Below are 19,256 nucleotides of genomic sequence, written 5' to 3'. Positions count from 1 at the left end.
ACTGAATGTCTTTAACAGCACCCAAGTCACTTCTTGAATGCTTTGCTGCTTAGAAGTTTTTTCTACCAGATAGCCTAAATCATCTCTCTCAAGTTCAAAGTTCCACAGATCTCTAGGGCAGGGGCAAAATGTCGCCAGTCTCTTTGCTAAAACATAACAAGTCACCTTTGCTCCGGTTCCCAACAAGTTCCCCATCTCCATCTGAGACCACCTCAGCCTGGACAATATTGACTTTATTGTCAATACAGCAATCAGCATTTTGGGCAAACTCATTCGACAAGTCTAGAAAGTTCCAAACTTTCCCACATTTTCCTGTCCTCTTCTGATCCCTTCAAACTGTTCCAACCTCTGCCAGTTACCCAGTTCCAAAGCTGCTTCCACATTTTCGGGTATCTTTTCAGGAGCGCTCTAGTCTACTGGTATCAATTTACTGTATTAGTCCATTTTCATGCTGCTGATAAAGACATACCTGAGACTGGACAATTTACAAAATAAAGAGTTTTAATGGGCTTACAGTTCCACATGGCAGGGAAGGCCTCACAATCATGGCACGAGGTGAAAGGCATGTCTTCTCACATGACAGCAGACAAGAGAAGAGAGTTTGTGCAGAGAAACTCCCGTTTTAAAAACCATCATATCCCACAACACTTATTCACTATCACAAGAATAGCACGAGAAAGGCCCACCCCCATGGTTCAATGGCCTCCCACCAGGTTCCTCCAACCACACATGGGAATTGTGGGAGTTACAATTCAAGATGAGATCTGAGTGGGGACACAGCCAAACCGTATCAGTTACGTTTATATAAAGTTCAAAAACAGGCAAAAATAATTTACGGTGATAAGAGGACAGAATAGTGATTACTTTGAGAGGATAAGAGACACTGACTGGAGGAGGCCAAGAGAGCCTTTTCGAACACTAAAAATGTTCTACATCTGGATTTGAGTGATGACTACATAGATGTCTACAAATATGAAAATTCTATACATTTAAATTTTGCAGTTTTCAATAAAAATTTAAAGATACCTTCTCTAAACAAATTTTTAATTTTTTTTAATTTTTTTATTTTTTAGACAGTGTCGCACTCTGTCCCCCAACCTAGAGTACAGTGGCACGATCACAGCTTACTGCAGCCTTTACATCTTGGGCTCAAGCAATCCTCCCACCAGCCTTGCAAGTAGCTAGGACTACAGATGCTCACACCCAAACCTGGCTAAATTTTTTTCTTACTTTTGTAGAGGCCGTCTCTTGCTCTATCGCCCAGGCTGCTCTCTAACTCCTACCCTCAAGCCATCCTCCCACCTTATCCTCCCAAAGTGCAGGATTACAAGTATGAGCCACCATGCCCAGACTAAACAATTTTTTCTTAAAAAATTGATAAGCTGGCCGGGCGCGGTGGCTCACGCCTGTAATCCCAGCACTTTGGGAGGCCGAGGCGGGCGGATCACAAGGTCAGGAGATCGAGACCACGGTGAAACCCCGTCTCTACTAAAAATACAAAAAATTAGCCGGGCGCGGTTGTGGGCGCCTGTAGTCCCAGCTACTCGGGAGGCTGAGGCAGGAGAATGGCGTGAACCCGGGAGGCGAAGCTTGCAGTGAGCCGAGATTGCGCCACTGCACTCCAGCCTGGGCGACAGAGCGAGACTCCGTCTCAAAAAAAAAAAAAAAAAAATTGATAAGCTTTTTAGTTGGATCCACAACAGGAATTAATCAAAAGGAAAAAAAAAAAAGTAAAGTCTTATATACAAAGATCTTTATTGCAAAATTTACAATAGCAGAACACATACACACCTGGAAATAACATTTAATAAATGAATGCCATGCCAACCCTGGATTTCTCTAATGTGAGATGAATATTTGGCATCTGTCTGACACTAGCAGCCAAACTTAATGCTGATTAATTAACCTAAAGAAGCCATCTGCCCTGAGGGAAGAGCATGATCACTGACACCAAAGCAAAAAAGGGCTAAAGTATTCAAGGCTGAAAGAGGAAAGACACAAAAGCAAGAGACGAAATGAGAAGTAGGCAAAAGTCAAATTATGCAATACCTCAGAGGCCTTTTTTTTTTTTTTTTAAAGAATATAGCTAAGAAATGAAAAAAAATAAAAAATAAAAGTAATTGATTTGCTTGGGCAGCAGAATTACTGGGAGACAGGGGTTGTACACTAAATATTCTAAATGTTTCTAAAAATGGAAATATATTATTCAAGAGCATGTAGTACTTGCAAATGATCAAACATTTCCAAAGAAAACTGCCCAGCCCTATTAATAAAATATTTCTGCAATACAGCTGGAATAATTAAAAGGTACACAGCATATTACAATCTTTGTTGTATCTATTATTTGAGTTGATCTACATACTAACATGATATGAAAATATGTGCTAAAGTTTTTGGAAGAAAAGGATGATTTATTTTTATTATTATTATTTTTTTTGAGACGAAGTCTCTCCTTGTTGCCCAGGCTGGAATGCAGCGGCACAATCTCGGCTCACTGCAACCTTTGGCTCCCGGGTTCAAATGATTCCTGCCTCAGCTTCCCAAGTAGCTGGGATTACAGGCATGCACTACCACACCCGGCTAAATTTTGTATTTTTAGTAGAGACGGGGTTTCACCATGTTGGCCAGGCTGGTCTCGAACTCCTTACCTCAAGCAATCCACCTGCCTTGGCCTCCCAAAGTGCTGGGATTACAGGCGTGAGCCACTGCGCCCGGCCAGGATGATTCTTCTAAAGAAAAAAAAAGTTTTGAGAAACATCCATTCTTTTAAACATTTCCACGTATTTTCACTGCTTGTTTTATTCAACTGGTTGTTTGAACAAAAGTAAAAATTATCCATACCATATTCATGTCCAATTCAGCAATCATTACTTACAATTTCAGGAATAAGAAACAAGAGAATCAGTGTTTTAACAGTTTTTTTTAGCTGATAATTTAAACATACAGAAAAAGCAACTATTAACAATCAAAAAATAAATGAAAAACAGACCAAAAGAGTAAGCATTCCTTTCCCTTCAGAGAGATTTTACCTTCAGAGAGAGAGTTTTCTATGCTGTCTTACAGCATTCTACTATTGTTACATATACGTAAGAAAAATACCAAGGCAACCCTACATTGTTTCTGTTACAGAAACTTTATACAGTTAAGAGGAAAAATAAACATGAAGAACAAACATATAAAAGCACTCTACCTCACCAAATGGAACAAATGATTTTTCTTTTTTTTTTTTTTGAGACAATCTCGCTCTGCCACCGAAGGCCACAGTGCAGTGGCACGACCTCACAAACCCCGCCTCCCGGTTTAAGTGATTCTCCTGCCTCAATCTCCTGAGTAGCTGAGATTACAGGCATTCACCATCACACTCAGCTAATTTTTGTATTTAGTAGAGACACAGTTTCACCATGTTGGCCAAGCTGGTCTCGAACTCCTGGGCTCAAGTTATCTGCCCATCTCAGCCTCCCAAAGCGCTGGGATTACAGGAGTGAGCCATCAGGCCTGGCGGAATAAATTTTTTTCTGAGACTGAGTCTTGCTCTGTTACCCACCCCAGAGTGGAATGGCGTGATCTTGGCTCACTGTAACCTCCGCCTCCCAGGTTCAAGCCATTCTCCTGCCTCAGTCTCCCAGGTAGCTGGGACTACAGCCATGCGCCACCACAGTGAGCTAATTTTTTTATATTTTTAGTAGAGATGGGGTTTCACCATGCCGGCCAGGCTGGTCTCAAACTCCTAGACTCAAGTGCTCCACACGTCTCAGCATCCCAAAGTGCTGGGATTACACGAGCCACCGGCGCCTGGCCTCAACAAGACATTTTGTCTTGTCTTGCTCAACAAGAACTGATGGTTCCTGACAGATGAACAAGAGGACAAGAAGTAGCAAAATGTAAAAGTGTTACAGTTCTAACACTCAAAAAAGAGAAAAAGAACATTACAGCTAGATCATTGCATCTAGTTATATGATAAGCCCTCCAGGTTTCCTCTAAACCATTACGTTGTTCTGTATCCACATTCAAGGCCTCCAAAGATTAATTTGCATTATCAAGAGATTCGAAAAGACAAACTAAATTTCAGCAGTAAAACCTGTAAGAGATTTATTTTTTAGTAGATGATAGAACTCAATGGTAAATACTGGACAGGTGCAATGGCTCATCCCTGTAATCCTAGCACTCTGGGAGGCCAACGCAGGCAGATCACCTGAGATTAGGAGCTTGGCCAACATGGTGAAACCCTGTCTTTACTAAAAATACAAAAATTTGCCAGCCATGGTGGCAGGCACCTGTAATCCCAGCTACTTGGGAGGCTGAGGCAGGAGAATCCCTTGAACCTGGGAAGCAGAGGGTACAGTGATCCAAGATTGCGCCACTGCACTCCATCCTGGGTGACAGAGCAAGACTCTGTCTCAAGAAAAAAAAACTCAACGGTAAACATGACAATATTATTTTTGTTAATGATGTTAATACATCTAACAAGCATGGGGGAAAAAAACTGTATACAGACTTTAAATCATTGTTTAAATAATTTACAATGTAAGGCTGGGCACGGTGGCTCACGCCTATAATCCTAGCACTTTGGGAAGCCGAGGTGAGCGGATCACTTGAGGTCAGGAGTTTGAGACCAGCCTGGCCAACATGGTGAAACCCTGTCTCTACTAAAAATACAAAATTAGCCAGGTGTGGTGGCGGGCACCTGTGATCCCAGCTCCTCAGGAGGCTGAGGCAGGAGAATCGCTTGAACCCGGGAGGCAGAGGATGCAGTGAGCCGAGACAGCCCCGCTGCATTCCAGCCTGGGCAAAAAGTGTGAAACTGTCTTAAAATAAATAAACAAATAAAAATTCACAATGTATGTATGAAGGTTCCCCTGCCCTGAAGTTTTCAATCTATGAGAAGGCATAAATACACAAAATGCAAAATAATGTGAGGCAAATAATGCAAAATTACAAGAGATGAGTAGTAGTATGGTTTCATAAATACACAGAATTTACATTAGAAGATTAAGGTTAGAGTCTTTGTTCTGCCCCCATCACTAAATGTTTGAATTTTGGTGCATCTAGTCTATTTGTGTTTCAGTTTCCTTATCTATAATACACAAGGTTGGATTCCAACATTCTAGCAATAATGCTCTATGATTCTATGATACGAGTCCACATAAGATCAAAAACCAAGGGGATAATAAAATAACAAGAGGTAAGGAAAGCAACAGGTCAGGCACAGCGGCTCACCCCTATAATCCCAGCACCTTGGGAAGCCAAGGTGGGAGGATCGTTTGAGGCCAGGAATTCAAAACCAGCCTGAATAACACAGTGAGACCCTATTTCTGCAAAAAAAAAAAAAAAAAAAAAAATTGCCAGGCATTGATGCATACCTATAATCCTGGCCTTTGGGAGGTTCAAGTTACAATAAGGAGCTGTGATCAGGCCACTGTACTCCAGCCTGGGCAACGGAGCAAGACCCTGTTAAAAAGAAAAAAGAAAAAGAAAAAGAAAAGAGAATAAGCAAGCAACATAGGGAACAGGAAAAACATTTGGAAGGCTGCACCAAAGGACCAAAAGCGAAACTTCAACAAAATTTTACTTCATTTGCTACTTGGTAATTTAGGAGAAAAAAAAATTGTTTAAAGACTAGGCAACCTGGCCGGGTGCAGTGGCTCACGCCTGTAATCCCAACACTTTGGGAGGCCGAGGCATGTGGATCACCTGAGGTCAGGAGTTCAAGACCAGCCTGGCCAACATGGTGAAACCCCATCTCAACTAAAAATACAAAATTAGCCAGGCATGCACCCGTAATCCTAGCTACTCAGAAGACTGACAAAGGAGAATCACTTGAACCAAGGAAGCAGAGGTTGCAGTGAGCCAAGATGGTGCCACTATACCCCAGCCTGGGTGACAGAGTGAGACGCCTCAAATAAAAAGAAAAAGAAAAAGAAAGAGGCCGGGCACAATGGCTCACACCTGTAATCCCAGCACTTTGGGAGGCCAACTTTGGGAGGCCAAGGAGGGTGGATCACCCGAGGTCAGGAGTTTGAGACCAGCCTGACCAACATGGAGAAACCCCGTCTCTACTAAAAATACAAAATTAGCCAGGCATGGTGGCGCATGCCTGTAGTCCCAGCTACTAGGAAGGCTGAGGTAGGAGAATCGCTTGAACCCAGGAGGCAGAGGTTGCATTGAGCCGAGATCGCACCACTGCACTCCAGCCTGGGCAACAGAGCGAGGAAAGAAAGAAAGGAAAGAAAGGAAAGAAAGGAAAGGGAAGAAAGGGAAGAAAGGGAAGAAAGGGAAGGAAGGGAAGGAAGGGAGGAAGGGAGGAAGGGAGGAAGGGAGGAAGGGAGGAAGGGAGGAAGGGAGGAAGGGAGGAAGGGAGGAAGGAAGGAAGGAAGGAAGGAAGAAAGAAAGAAAGAAAGAAAGAAAGAAAGAAAGAAAGAAAGAAAGAAAGAAAGAAAGAAAGAAAGAGAAAGAAAGAAAGAAAGAGGAATGATATGAAGGTAGAAAAATACAAAGGGTAAATAAGAATTAGAGATTGGTTTGGTGAGAGTGGACAGCTCCTATAAAGAAACAGTGCTGGCCCCAGAAAAACAGATTTGAGCAGACTATTAGAAGGCTATGAATTCTGACCTATACTCTGAAGATAACAGTTATCACTGGTTTCCGAAAAGTGAAGGATGTTTGAAGCATGATTCTAAGTTTAGGTTTAGGAAGACATACTAACTAGAGAGAAAAACCAAGCAGAAAATCCAATTAAAGGCCCATGAGTAGTTCAAAGATAAAAATGGCTGACAAAAATCGGCCAATGTTGTTACGTGCATAGAGATAACACCAAAGTTTGTGTCTGGGCAACTGAAAGCATGGTAATGTCACCAAAACAAAGTCAGCATATGGAATCAGTTTTGAAGGGAAGACTATCATTTCTATCTTCACTAGAGTTTAAGGTGAGGATCAGCAAGACATAAAGTTGCCTTAAATCTTTAAATGTCATATTTAGCCTTGTCGTCTTCCTAACATCACAGTATTTATATAGAATTTGTTAAAGGTTCAGTGATTTTTAAAGTTCCCTTCAATTTTACTTATCAATGAAATAATCATTTAATTTTCTAGTGCAGATGAAGAACATTTGGTATTTTTCCATATTATAAATTCTAAAAATTATTAAACCATGATTTTTAAAATGAACTGTATCTGTATTCACTAAGTCAAGTCTTCCTGACAAGTGATTTATAACAATCACATCATATATACCTTCAGCTTTGAAAAACACAATGGTGAAAAAGTAAAGTAAGACAAAGTAAAAGTACAAAACAATGAAAAGGTAAAACTCTAGAAGAATTTTGAAAAATGAATATAGGCCGGGTGCAGTGGCTCACACTTGTAATTCCAGCACTTTGGGAGGCCGAGGCAGGTGAATCACTTGAGGTCAGGAGTTCGACACCAGCCTGGTCAACATGGTGAAACTCCGTCTCTACTAAAAGTACAGGCCCGGCGCGGTGGCTCATGCCTGTAATCCCAGCACTTTGGGAGGCCGAGGCGGGTGGATCATAATGTCAGGAGTTCAAGACCAACCTGGTCAAGATGATGAAACCCTGCCTCTACTAAAAATACAAAAAGTAGCCGGGTGTGGTGGCGGGTGCTTGTAATCCCAGCTACAGGGGAGGATGAGACAGAGAATTGCTTGAACCCGGCAGGCAGAGGTTGGAATGAGCCAAGATCGTGCCACTGCACTCCAGCCTGGGTGACAGGGCGAGACTCCGTCTCAACAAAAAAAGAAAAAAATATATATATATACATACACAAAAATTAGCTGGGCATGGTGGCACACACTGTAGTCCCAGCTACTAGGGAGGCTGAGGCACAAGAATCACTTGAACCTGGGAGGCAGAGGTTGCAGTGAGCCAAGATCGTGCCACTGCACTCCAGCCTGGGCAACAGAGTGAGACTCTGTCTCAAAAAAAAAAAAAAACAGTAAAGAAAAAAACCCAGAACCATGAAGTATCACTTAATATCTCTTTTATTATTTTCCTTTTTTTTTTTTTAATTTTCTTAATTTAGAGACAGAGTTTCACTATATTGCCTAGGCTGATCTCAAACTCCTGGCCTCCAGCTATCCTCCCATCCTGGCCTCCCAAAGTGCTGGGATTACAGGCTTGAACTACCCTGCCTGGGTCTCCTTCAGTATCTAACAAAACATTACACGTAAATTTTTTTTTTTTTTTTTTTTTTGAGATGGAGTCTTGCTCTGTTGCCAGGCTGGAGTACAGTGGCGATCCTGGCTCACTGCAACCTCCGACTCCCGGGTTCATGCAATTCTCCTGCCTCAGACTACCAAGCAACTGGGATTACAGGCGCGTGCCACCACGCCCGGCTAATTTTTGTATTTTTAGTAGAGACGGAGTTTTACCATATTGGCCAGGCTGGTCTCGATCTCCTGACCTCGTGATCCGCCCGCCTCGGCCTCCCAAAGTGCTGGGATTACAGGCGTGAGCCACCGCGCCCCGCCAACATTACATGTAGGTTTCAAATTTTATTCAGTTGGACCTGAAGGCACTGCAGAAATCTGGACAAAAGATAATGCCTGGAAAAATAAGCACACATTTTAAAATGTAATACATGAGCCAACAGCTGAGTAGATCTGAACACTCTGCAAACTATCGTTATGGATATTAAAGACAATTCCCACAGATCACAATTTTCCCAAAGAAGTCTCAGAGTTTGTGGTCAAATTGAAAAGACAGTACCATTTATCAACCAGTGCACATTACTATCAAGTTGTGAATGGGATGCCTATTGAAGAACATCACTGACTTCACTCCCACAAGAAAATAAAGTGTTTTAAAAAGAAAAGAACGAATATTATTGACAATTACCGAACAAAACTTTCTTCCTAGGTTATTTCTCCGTTTACTGTGTGACCTCGCTGAAGGCTGAGAGTTTAGGCACACTGGTTTCCAGGTGCTCAAGAAATCGTTATAGATGGTTTGTCATAAGTCTAACAAAGTAAGATTTTAAAAATGAGTACCTCTTAGCAACACTTACTTGTTTTGGAGGGACATTGAGCTGCTTTGCTCCCCACCCAAAGAAGGGTTAGGAAATTCTCCTTAACCTCATTCTTTCCTAATTTCTAGGGCTTCTTACCTAATCTAACGTGTATAATTATGATCAGGTGACTCCAAGTTCATCAGTTTGACTCCGAGAGCCTTTCTACGGTTTCTACGTCCTCCCTGAACAAAACTCAGCTTCCTGAGCTTCTAACGGCGAATTTAACTTGCATGTTAATATAGAAGAAAGGTTACAAAACCTATCGAAATGGTTTTTTTTTAACCAAACATATTACAACTCAAGTCAAAAGTTCACAGCCCCAGCAACTCGCGTACGAATCTGAAGCAGGTCCAGACGATTAAAGTCACAGCCCCGGACTAGAAAACGTCAGGCGGGTGGGGGGAGGGGCGAGGGCGCGTCCCGAAGATGTCCACCCGCAGCACCGCGCAGGCTGCCGCCTCCCCTCTTCTCGCGCTGGAGGTGAGAGCGCCCTTCCTCCTACCACGTCCTACCTTCCCGGCCTCGGATTACGCCACAGCTGGCAAAAGGTCTTTTTCAGGAGAAAACAGACAAGTCAGCCAGCGCGCCCCACACTCGACCTCCCAGCCTCGCAGGGGCGGCCGCCCGGGCTCTCACTCCGACGCAGCGCTCCAGGGGCTGACAAGGAGGCCGCAGGGTCGCGCTCCCCGGGGCAACGGCCCGAGGGCCTCGCGGAATCCCGGTGCAGAAGTTCGGACCCTCTGAGCAGCCTCCGCGCCCCCTCCGGCTCAGCTCCGAGCCTGCAGACGGCGCCCCCGGGGCTAACTCAGCCGGGAAGAGGAAGCAACGCAGCGGCTAACAGGCTGTGTGGATGGACAGCCGACTGAAGGGGGGTGGGGGTGTGTCTGCCTGCTAGCAAGGCCGTCTCACCTTCCTGCTGCCGAGCTGGGCAGCTCCAGCTCACCTGAGGAGGGCTCCAGGACGCCACCGCGGCCGCCGTGATGGCCGTAACGGCACGAGGCCTGCGCTCTGCCGCCGACGCGTAGCTCTCGGAGAGGGGCGGGGCACGCGCGGTGGGCAGGCGGATCCGCGCGGGCAGGAAACCCACTCTCGGCCCAATCTGATAGGTTCAGTCGCCCCCTTTCCCGGTCCCTGATGCGACAGCGGTCTGTGCCACACTGGGATTGGGCGGGCCCACATGTCAATCAAGCGCCGTGCGTGGTGTGAAGGGAGCGGAGGCTGCGCCAAGGAGCGAAGCGAGCTAGAGGGTGAGAAGCGCCGGGCCCGACCAGAACCGTCTTCGCTTTTCCCTGTGCGATTGCTCTGGCTGGTTACTTCGAGCCTTCCTTCTCAGCGCCGCAGGAGAGACTCCACAGCAAGAATGACTGTGTCCTGGGTTCAGCGCCCACTCTTCTGGGAGCTTCCCCCGGTTTCTGCACTTGAGGAATGTCTTCCCAGCGAAAGGTTCTTAGGAGCGGGGAGCGACAAAGAAAGACAAAGAAAAGCAGACCTGAAAATTGGGACCTGGGAGAAATGTAAGACGTGCTTAATTTGAGGCACAGACCAAAAGAAGCTGAGGGCCCGCTAAAAGTGTCCTTGTGCTTGGGCAGCTTACTTACATTACATTCTTGGCGGCAGTAGTGTTATGAAGACCACCTTCGGAGCCAGGTCTGCCCATTCTTAGGGCTCCAGCCACTGGCTGAGGTATCAGTAAGTTGGTTCTTCCCCTCGCCGGTACCTGCCTCATTTCTTTTTTTTTGAGACGAGTTTCGCTCTGTCGCGCCTCCGGGTTCGAGATTCTCCTGCCTCAGCCTCCCGAGTAGCTGGGACTACAGGTGTGTACCACCACGCCCATCTTTTTTTTTTTTTTTTTTTAGTAGAGACGGGGTTTCACCATGTTGGCCAGGATGGTCTCGATCTCTTGTCCTCGTGATCCGCCAGCCTTGGCCTCCCAAAGTGCTGGGATTACAGGCGTGAGCCACCACGCTCAGCCGCCTCATTTCTTAACCATCTTTGTGGCTCAGTTTAGAGTCGCTCCTCAGGGAAGTTTGCTGAGTTAGGTACCTTCTTTGGAGCATAGGTATTTTCTCCATCCGAGCTATTGAAATGGTTTGCCTGTATCCCTACCTAGATAGTAAACTCCACTGAATCAGGAACCATGTCTGTTCAGTTTCTCCCTAGGGCCTTGTAGTAGGGTAGATGGTCAGTAAATACTGTTGAAGGCATTAATATTTATTTTAATCCTGGCCCTGGCTATAAGCCTCAAAAGTTTGCAGTTTTCTGCATTTAACTTCAAATTATTTGATTGGTAATGCATGCATGTGGTTAGCCTGTGCTGTAATTTAGATGTTTGTTCCCCTAAACCTCCTGTTGAAACTTGATCCCCAATGTTGGAGGTAGGGACTAATGGGCAGTGTTGGGTCATGGAGGTGGTTCCTTCATGAATAGATTAACGTCCTCCCTGGGAAGGGGGTAACTCTTTATTTCCCTGAGAGCTGGCTAAAAAGAACGTCGCACTTCCCTTCTTTTTCTTCCTCTCTGGCCATGTAATCTCTGCACACACCAGCTCTCCTTTGCCTTCTGCTGTGAGTATAAGCAGTCTTAAGCTCCCATCAGATGCAGATGCTCAGTCTTGAACTTTTCCAGACATCAGAACCATAAGCCAAATAAACCTTTTTTATTTATAAATTATCCAGCCTTGGGTATTCCTTTCTAGCAGCACTAAAGGGACTAAGACAACCTGCCATATGTAGGATCACAAGGTCAAGCACAAATTTATCTATCTATGCTGTACTATCCTCAGGTTGGCTGAGACAAGTAGACCATGAAACTTGGCAACAGCTACTCTATGTCTACATTCTATTATTGGCATCCAAAGTGAATATTGGCGGTGGATTTTGAGTTTATTCTAAGGGTTTAAATAGCTTTGCATGTTTTATCATGACTGGTATGGACTGAATTGCATCCCCCCAAAAAATTCATATGCTGAAGCCCTCACTCCTAATGTGACTATATAAATGTCCCTCAACTTACAAAGGGGTTATGTTCCAATAAACCCACCATAAATTGAAAATACCATAAGTTGAAAAGATCGTAAGTCAAAAATGCATTTAATGCTTCTAACCTACCAAACATCATAGCTTAGTGTAGCCTACCTAAAACGTGCTCAGAATACTTACATTAGCCTTCAGTTAGGCAAAATCATCTGACAGAAAGCTTATTTTTTAATAAAGTATTATTTCATATAATCTACTAAATAATGAAAAACTGGATGATTTTATGGGTACTCTTTAAAGTACAGATTCTAGAGTGCATATGGCTTTTGCACCACCATGAAGTCAAAAAAATCTTAAGTCAGGGACTATCTCTATTTGGGGCTAAGCCTTTAGGGAGGTAATAAAAATTAAATTAGGTCATAAGAGTGGGGCCCTAATCCCATAAGATTAATGTCCTTATAGAAAGTGGCACCAGAGAGCTCTCTCCATTTGAGAACACAGCAAAACAGATATCTGCAAGCCAGTGAGAGAGCCCTCACCCAAAACTGACCATGCCAGCACCCTCTTTTGGACCTCCCAACCTACAGAACTTTGAAAAAATAAACTTCTGTTGTGTAAGCCACCCAATCTAGTATTTTGTTAATGGCAGCCCAAGCTAATACAATGGTTTTATTTGTTGATACATTTTATAAAGTTTACAGACTGAGATATTAATATTATATTCATTTTTGAAGAAACTTGTCCAGAGTTAAAACTATTGCTGCAAAATCACCCATCAAATTGTTAGCACAGCCTGACTCAATTTTAATTCTAATTACATACTTAACATCTGATGGAGGCAGAAGGTGTGAAATCAAATACAACAGGTAAAAGACAGAAATACAGTTCTTGCCTTCACGTAGCTTACCACCACCTTAAGTGGGGAAAATTAACCCAGAAAAAAATATGCTTAAGTCATACATTCAGATTTTTTTTTTTTTTTTTTTTTTTTGAGATGGAGTCTTGCTTTTTTGCCCAGGCTGGAGTACAGTGGCACCACGTCAGCTCACTGCAACCTCCACCTCCCGAGTTCAAGCAATTCTCCTGCGTCAGCCTCCCAAGTTGCTGGGACTACAGGCACACACCACCACACCTGGCTAATTTTTTGTAATTTTAGTAGAGACGGGTTTCACAATGTTGGTCAGGCTGGTCTCAAACTCCTGACCTCAGGTGATCCACCCACCTCAGCCTCCCAAAGTGTTGGGATTACAGGCATGAGCCACAGCACCCAGCCACTTTATCTTAATTTTCCTTCTTTAATCTTTCTCATCACTCATTCTTACCAGGAACTCTGAAAAAAAATTTAAGAAACCTCCAAAAATATATGCAAAAGAGGAGTCGAAGAAGAATAAGGAAACAGCAATGAAAAAGGAAAGCATAGACTAGAAGGGCAGATAGGCAGAAAGGCATTTATGAAATTGCACTTAGAAGGGATGCAATACATGTTTTCATGGGGTGGGAGCTGTCCCAGAGACTTCCTTTCACAGTCTGTCTACCCAGCTTCCAAATATAAACATGCACATGGCTGCTGCTTCCTCTCTTTCAGGGGAACTCAAACCAAAAACAGGAATCAGCCTTGCTAATTAGTGCTGAGTGGATCAGGGACTAACCAGAATCAGGCAACAAGAAAATGTAAGTCAAAACTTATGATCAGCCCTGGCAACAGAGCTAGACCCTGTCTCTACAAATTTTTTTTTAATCAGCTGGGCATAGTGGCACGTGCCTGTAGTCCCAGCCACTCTGGAGGCTGAGGTGGGAGGATGGCTTGAGCCCAGGAATTTCAGGCTGCAATGAGCTATGATCACACCACGTCTCAAAACAAAAACAAAATTTATCTAGGGACTACAGGTGGCGCTTTGGATATGGGCAGCTAATCTGTCTACGATTAAAAACACGCAGGTGGCTTACTTTATCAATCCCAAATAAAAGAATTTGGGAACACAAGAAAGGGAAAAATGGCCGGGCGCGGTGGCTCAAGCCTGTAATCCCAGCACTTTGGGAGGCCGAGACAGGCGGATTACGAGGTCAGGAGATCGAGACCATCCTGGCTAACACGGTGAAACCCCGTCTCTACTAAAAATACAAAAAAAACTAGCCGGGCGAGGTGGCGGGCGCCTGTAGTCCCAGCTACTTGGGAGGCTGAGGCAGGAGAATGGCATAAACCTGGGAGACAGAGCTTGCAGTGAGCTGAGATCCGGCCACTGTACTCCAGCCTGGGTGACAGAGCGAGACTCCGTCTCAAAAAAAAAAAAAAAAAAAAAAAAAAAAAGAAAGGGAAAAATAAGCCTCCATGTCAAGACCTTTCCCAGAAACCTGATAGCTTATAGTTAGAAATTGTTACAGAGAGTCCAGGTGCAGTGGCTTACGCTTGTAATCCCAGTACTTTGGGAGGCTGAAACTGGTGGATCATAAGGTCAGTAGTTCAAAACCAGCCTGGCCAAGATAGTGAAACTCCATCTCTACTAAAAATACAAAAAAAATTAGCCTGGCGTGGTGGTGTGCGCCTGTAATCCCAGCTACTTGGGAGGCTGAGGCAGAATAGCTTGAACCCAAAAGGCAGAGATTGCAGTAAGCCAAGATCGAGCCATTGCACTCCAGCCTGGGCAACAAAGCAAGACTCCATCTCAAAAAAAAAAAAAAAAAAGTGCTCAAACCAGTGTCAGAGAATGAAATGTAAACAGATATTTGTTATTAGTTTAGTAAATACAAAAATAGATAGGTGCAAGGAGGACATTAAGCCACAGGGGAAAGGAGTTGTGTGGTCAGGTTAGTCAGGCAATTAACTAGAAAAAAGCTGTCCACATAGAGGAGCCTGCATAATAAAAAGGCATTAAACAACAGTAGAATATTGCTAGAGCAAAAGATAGCTAGAAATACAATCAATAACCAGGTTATGGAAGTCAAGCACATTACAGTTTATTCTATAGGCAATGAGAAGCCATCAAAGGGTGTTTTTGTTTTTGTTTTCCGCACTTTAAAGACGTCATTCTATCTTCCAGCCTCCGTTGTTTCTGTGAGAAACTAGTTGTAATTCTTATCATTGTTTTCTTGTATGTCTTATGTCTTTTTCTATGAATGCTTTTAAGATTTTGTTTATATTTGTTTATCAAAAGTTACACTGATGTTTCTAGGTGTCTTTTTCTATGAATGCTTTTAAGATTTTCATTATATTTATGAAAAGTTACACTGTGATGTTTCATTACACTGTGATGTTTGTTTTGGTTTTCTGTTTATCCTGCTTGGGGTTCATTTCATTCTCTGGATCTGTGGGTTGCTGTTTTTCTCATTTTCTTTCTTTCTTTTTTAATTCTTTTATCAAATTTGGAAGACTTTTATCCAGTATTTCTTCAATTTTTTTTTTTTCTATCCCATTCTGTTTCTCCTCTTCTTCTGGGACTACAATTAAACTCATGCTAGACTTCTCAGTACTTAGTACAGGTCATTCAGGCTCTGTTCATTCTTTTTTTTCCAAATGTTTTTCTGTGTTTCAGTTTGCATAATTTCTATTGAGAGCCACTGTCTAGTAATCCCTGAAAAAATCTAAATGTTGACATTTTCCCAAAGCACAGTACCCTGCTGATGGCTATAGTTTCCTTTGGGGGAAGGTTTAGAGATATGTTAGTCAGGAAATCAGAAATTAGATGGTATTACTACAGAGAGGATTTACTATTGAGTTTTCATTGACTGAAAAAGCAAAAAGGGAACACTGAGGTCACCCAGAGGTGACAGCTGCAGGGAGCAGCTATCAATGTTAGATCTAATGAGAAGGGAGAATCAAGGTGGACTATGAGGTCTCAGAAACTCTAGACAAATGACCTGGCTGAGTATTGCTCAGACCCCCGAGAGGATGCTGTCTGGCTGATCCTACTACTTCGGGGAAGGATATGATGAGATTAGTTGTGGGTGGGGAGGATGTCAAAAGAAGCTCAAGGCTGAAATCAATTGCTGCTGCTGGAGCAAAGGGCTCTTGCTTGTTGCTGGGATAACAGTGACAGAAACTGCAAACAAATGGAAAGGAGGAAGTCCCTTCCTGCCTTCTGCCTTCCAGACTCCCTCTAATGCCCTTTATTGATGGAACCTAGTGAGACATCAGCTGGCATAGAAAAAATGTACTTTGCAGGGTTTGAGCCATAGCATTACAGAGGAAAGTATAGAAGGGGGAATGTGGACCTGAGACAATAGTTTAATAACCAGCACCATATCATTTATTTGTGCTAAATTGGTAAGAATGGCCAAAATTAGACTTAATGCCATCATATAGCCTTTTACAGACTTTTAGACCTTTTTGAAAAGAATCTCAGGATACCATGTCAATTTTCTGCTATACTGTGATTACTGTTGGTGCCTTTTTCAGGAGTAAGGAGTACGTTTACTGCAGTTTACACATACATTAGCCACAAAATCATAAACAAGGGCAGCCTTGGAAGAGATCTACATAACTGAGGATAAGCAGACCCTACCCCAACGTTAAGTCTCCGAACATCAGGGACAAAATGGCATGGACTAGGTGGGACTGGCGAGAATCCACACTTCTCCCTATTTCTGTTTCCTATGTATCACTTAATGTAGCCATAATAAGGGGAATACCAATTTCCTGTTCTAACTTTGGACAACCACCCATTGTCATTAAAAAGCCACTTCTTTTCCCTTGTTTCCTCTTTTCCTGCCTCAACCCAGCCGTATGACTTCTAGTTTTCTAATGCAAGTAGATGACAAAACAGGGTTTGGTGTTCAACATTTCACCTTATAGTGTATTTTTCACAAATGAAGGAGTTTTGTTGAACATTTGTAGAACATTTCTAATTTCTGAACTTCAGTTCCATCTGAAAGGGGTCATTTCTTTGAGTCTTCTATTATTTAGTAATAGCAGTTAATATTCTCCTTCTACTACAATTTACCTGGAAAGACACTGATAAATACCAATAAAGATACCAGATTCATAACGTATTTTATAATTTAATATTTGTATTTGAATATATTAGACTAGAATAAATTTTCTGCATTTGTATATATATTATATAGTACTCTGTCAATTATATAACACAAAAGACATTCATAGGTAAACATTAAAATGGCAGTATACGTATTAATAATTGAACATTAAGGAGATAATAATAATCAAGTATTCATTTAATGGGAGAGTCTAGTATTTCCTGGTAGTCCTGCCTTCTTAAATTCCTCCAGTAAAGTTTATAGCCAGCAAGGACAAAAACACTAATCATGATGATTACCCCTCCAAAAACATCATAGATACTAGGAAATATGTGCAGCACGAGAAGCTGCAAGACCATAGCTACCACAATCTCCAAATGTTGTACTGTGCTAACCAAAGCTGGATGGAATTTGTCCAAGGCATAATAAACTCCTAAGAATGCTGCAGTAGAACAGACACATATAGCAATGAGATAACTCCAGGTTTCTCCATCTAATGGGATGATGGGTTCTTGAAGAATGAACATTGTAGATATTCCCCAAATTGTCCCTGTCCAACCAAAGGTAAACAGTGCAGTCCACATGCTGATCTTCTCCTTGATGGATCTATATACTATCATTGAAAGAGCAGTGGTCAGTCCAGCCATCACAGTCATGGTGTACCCAAAGGCTTCTTTCCAGGCATTTAACAAAGAATTATCTTCATCAACAATGTTGGGGATCATGACAAGACAAACACCTAAGATGCTGCAAACAACTGTAGCCATGTCAACATAAGCCATTTTCTCATCTACAAGTAAAAAAGCCAAAATGGCACTGAAGACTGTAGTTGTGGCTCTCCACATAGTGGTCCCATTGCTGGGAGGGACTATTGAAAATGATGTATAAGCACAAGTGATAGAAATGACATTGCATACACCATAAAAGAAGAGTCGTAATCTGTATCCACTGGGTCCAAAGGGGGCCTCCTGATAGTAACACACAACTAACACAGATAAGACCTGCAAAACAGAACGGATAAAAATCAGTTCTAGAGATGGTACTTTAGACCTGTCAGAAACAAGCCTAGTGATAAGAGCTACACATCCATGAGCCAAAGCAGATCCAAACAGCACTATCCACATTTTTCGGGACTGAAAAATGTTTTTATCTGCAAAGCTCTGGAATTGTCCAATCTCATTGATCATTGGGTCTTCTGTTGGTGGAGGTAGGGTATCCATGGTTCCAAAGAAAGTTCTTCCTTTTTTTTTCATTTCACTCAGCAGACCTTTCTTTGGATTTTCTTCCATAAAATTTCCATAGTCTTCATTGATTTCTTCATATCCATCATCCCCAGGCTGGGGATAATGAGAAGTATATTTCACCATCACTGTGTTGGGATGTATTTTCACCCGTTTTTTAACTGGATATTGTTTGGAGGGAGAAGTATCCATTTCTTCAGATAGTCAATTCTATTTAAAGAAAAAAAATGACAAAAAGACATTCATTTCATTGAAAATTTAATTTCTATTATAATCATATGCACCAATTCAATGATAGAAAGTAGAGGCTGTAACAGTAGTCCAGAAAAAAAAAATAGAGATGATCTGGCAATATGCCTTATCAGATTATGGTACCTACTGGAATTGTTTACCCTTTTTTCACTCTCATCTGAAGTCTGTCCCCATTTCTCTTTGCTTGCTTGTTTCATTCAGCTCTATTTTCTATCTTTATACTACAAACCGATTTTTCCATCTTTTCTACCTGTTTCTCTACCTATCCAACAAGCAAAACACAGAAAGATAAATAATAACTTAGGTCAAACCTTTCCTTCTCATTGGGTCCATTTGTCTGTTATAAATTATAAGTCCAAAGTATTTTGTATAATCAATTCTGTATAATACCAGAATTCACCTTATAAATTATAGTGATTTTAAAATATTTATTCTGGACTCCCCATAAGTTTTGAGATATAAAAATACACTGCAATTAGAACATAAATAACATGAATTTAGTAACACTCATGCATTGTTGGTAGAAAGGTTAAATTGTACAACCTCTCTCATGAGCAACTGGGCCATATGTATTAAGATTTTAACTACCCTCTACTCAGCAATACCACTTTTAAGATTTTATGCTAAAGAGATGATCACAATATGCTTTTTACATTCTGAATAAAAAAGGGGGGGAATAATAATACATATTTATATTTGCTTACACAACAAATTATAAAAAGATACCAAGAAAACTAATAGTGGTTCAGGTGACAGGAGGAACACAATGGAAGAAAACCTTTTTGTTATTTTT

At 42.2% G+C, this 19,256-nt stretch overlaps 2 protein-coding genes across 23 annotated transcripts in view; both read right to left on the bottom strand.

The window, feature by feature from the left end:
- NCK1 (NCK adaptor protein 1) overlaps nt 1–10,066 on the bottom strand; it is a 93,570-nt gene extending 83,504 nt beyond the window's left edge. For 2 of the 18 annotated variants that reach the window (XM_077990962.1, XM_028843422.2), the window contains exons 1-2: nt 9,934–10,054; nt 5,361–5,448 (exon numbers count right to left, since the gene is read on the bottom strand). The gene's annotated coding sequence lies outside the window, so the exon portion shown is untranslated. 18 annotated transcript variants of the gene reach the window in all.
- A 6,934-nt stretch (nt 10,067–17,000) lies between these two features.
- SLC35G2 (solute carrier family 35 member G2) overlaps nt 17,001–19,256 on the bottom strand; it is a 37,136-nt gene continuing 34,880 nt past the window's right edge. For 4 of the 5 annotated variants that reach the window (XM_015132055.3, XM_015132059.3, XM_028843427.2 and 1 more), the window contains exon 2: nt 17,001–18,421. In XM_015132055.3, the coding sequence (XP_014987541.1) occupies nt 17,165–18,403 (1,239 nt within the window). In that variant the 5' untranslated portion in view covers nt 18,404–18,421 and the 3' untranslated portion in view covers nt 17,001–17,164. 5 annotated transcript variants of the gene reach the window in all.

Source organism: Macaca mulatta, chromosome 2 (assembly GCF_049350105.2).
Source record: "Macaca mulatta isolate MMU2019108-1 chromosome 2, T2T-MMU8v2.0, whole genome shotgun sequence".
Taxonomy (NCBI): Eukaryota; Metazoa; Chordata; class Mammalia; order Primates; family Cercopithecidae; genus Macaca; species Macaca mulatta.
The sequence above is the reverse complement of the archived record's forward strand: the minus strand, read 5'-3'. Positions and strand labels throughout refer to the sequence as shown.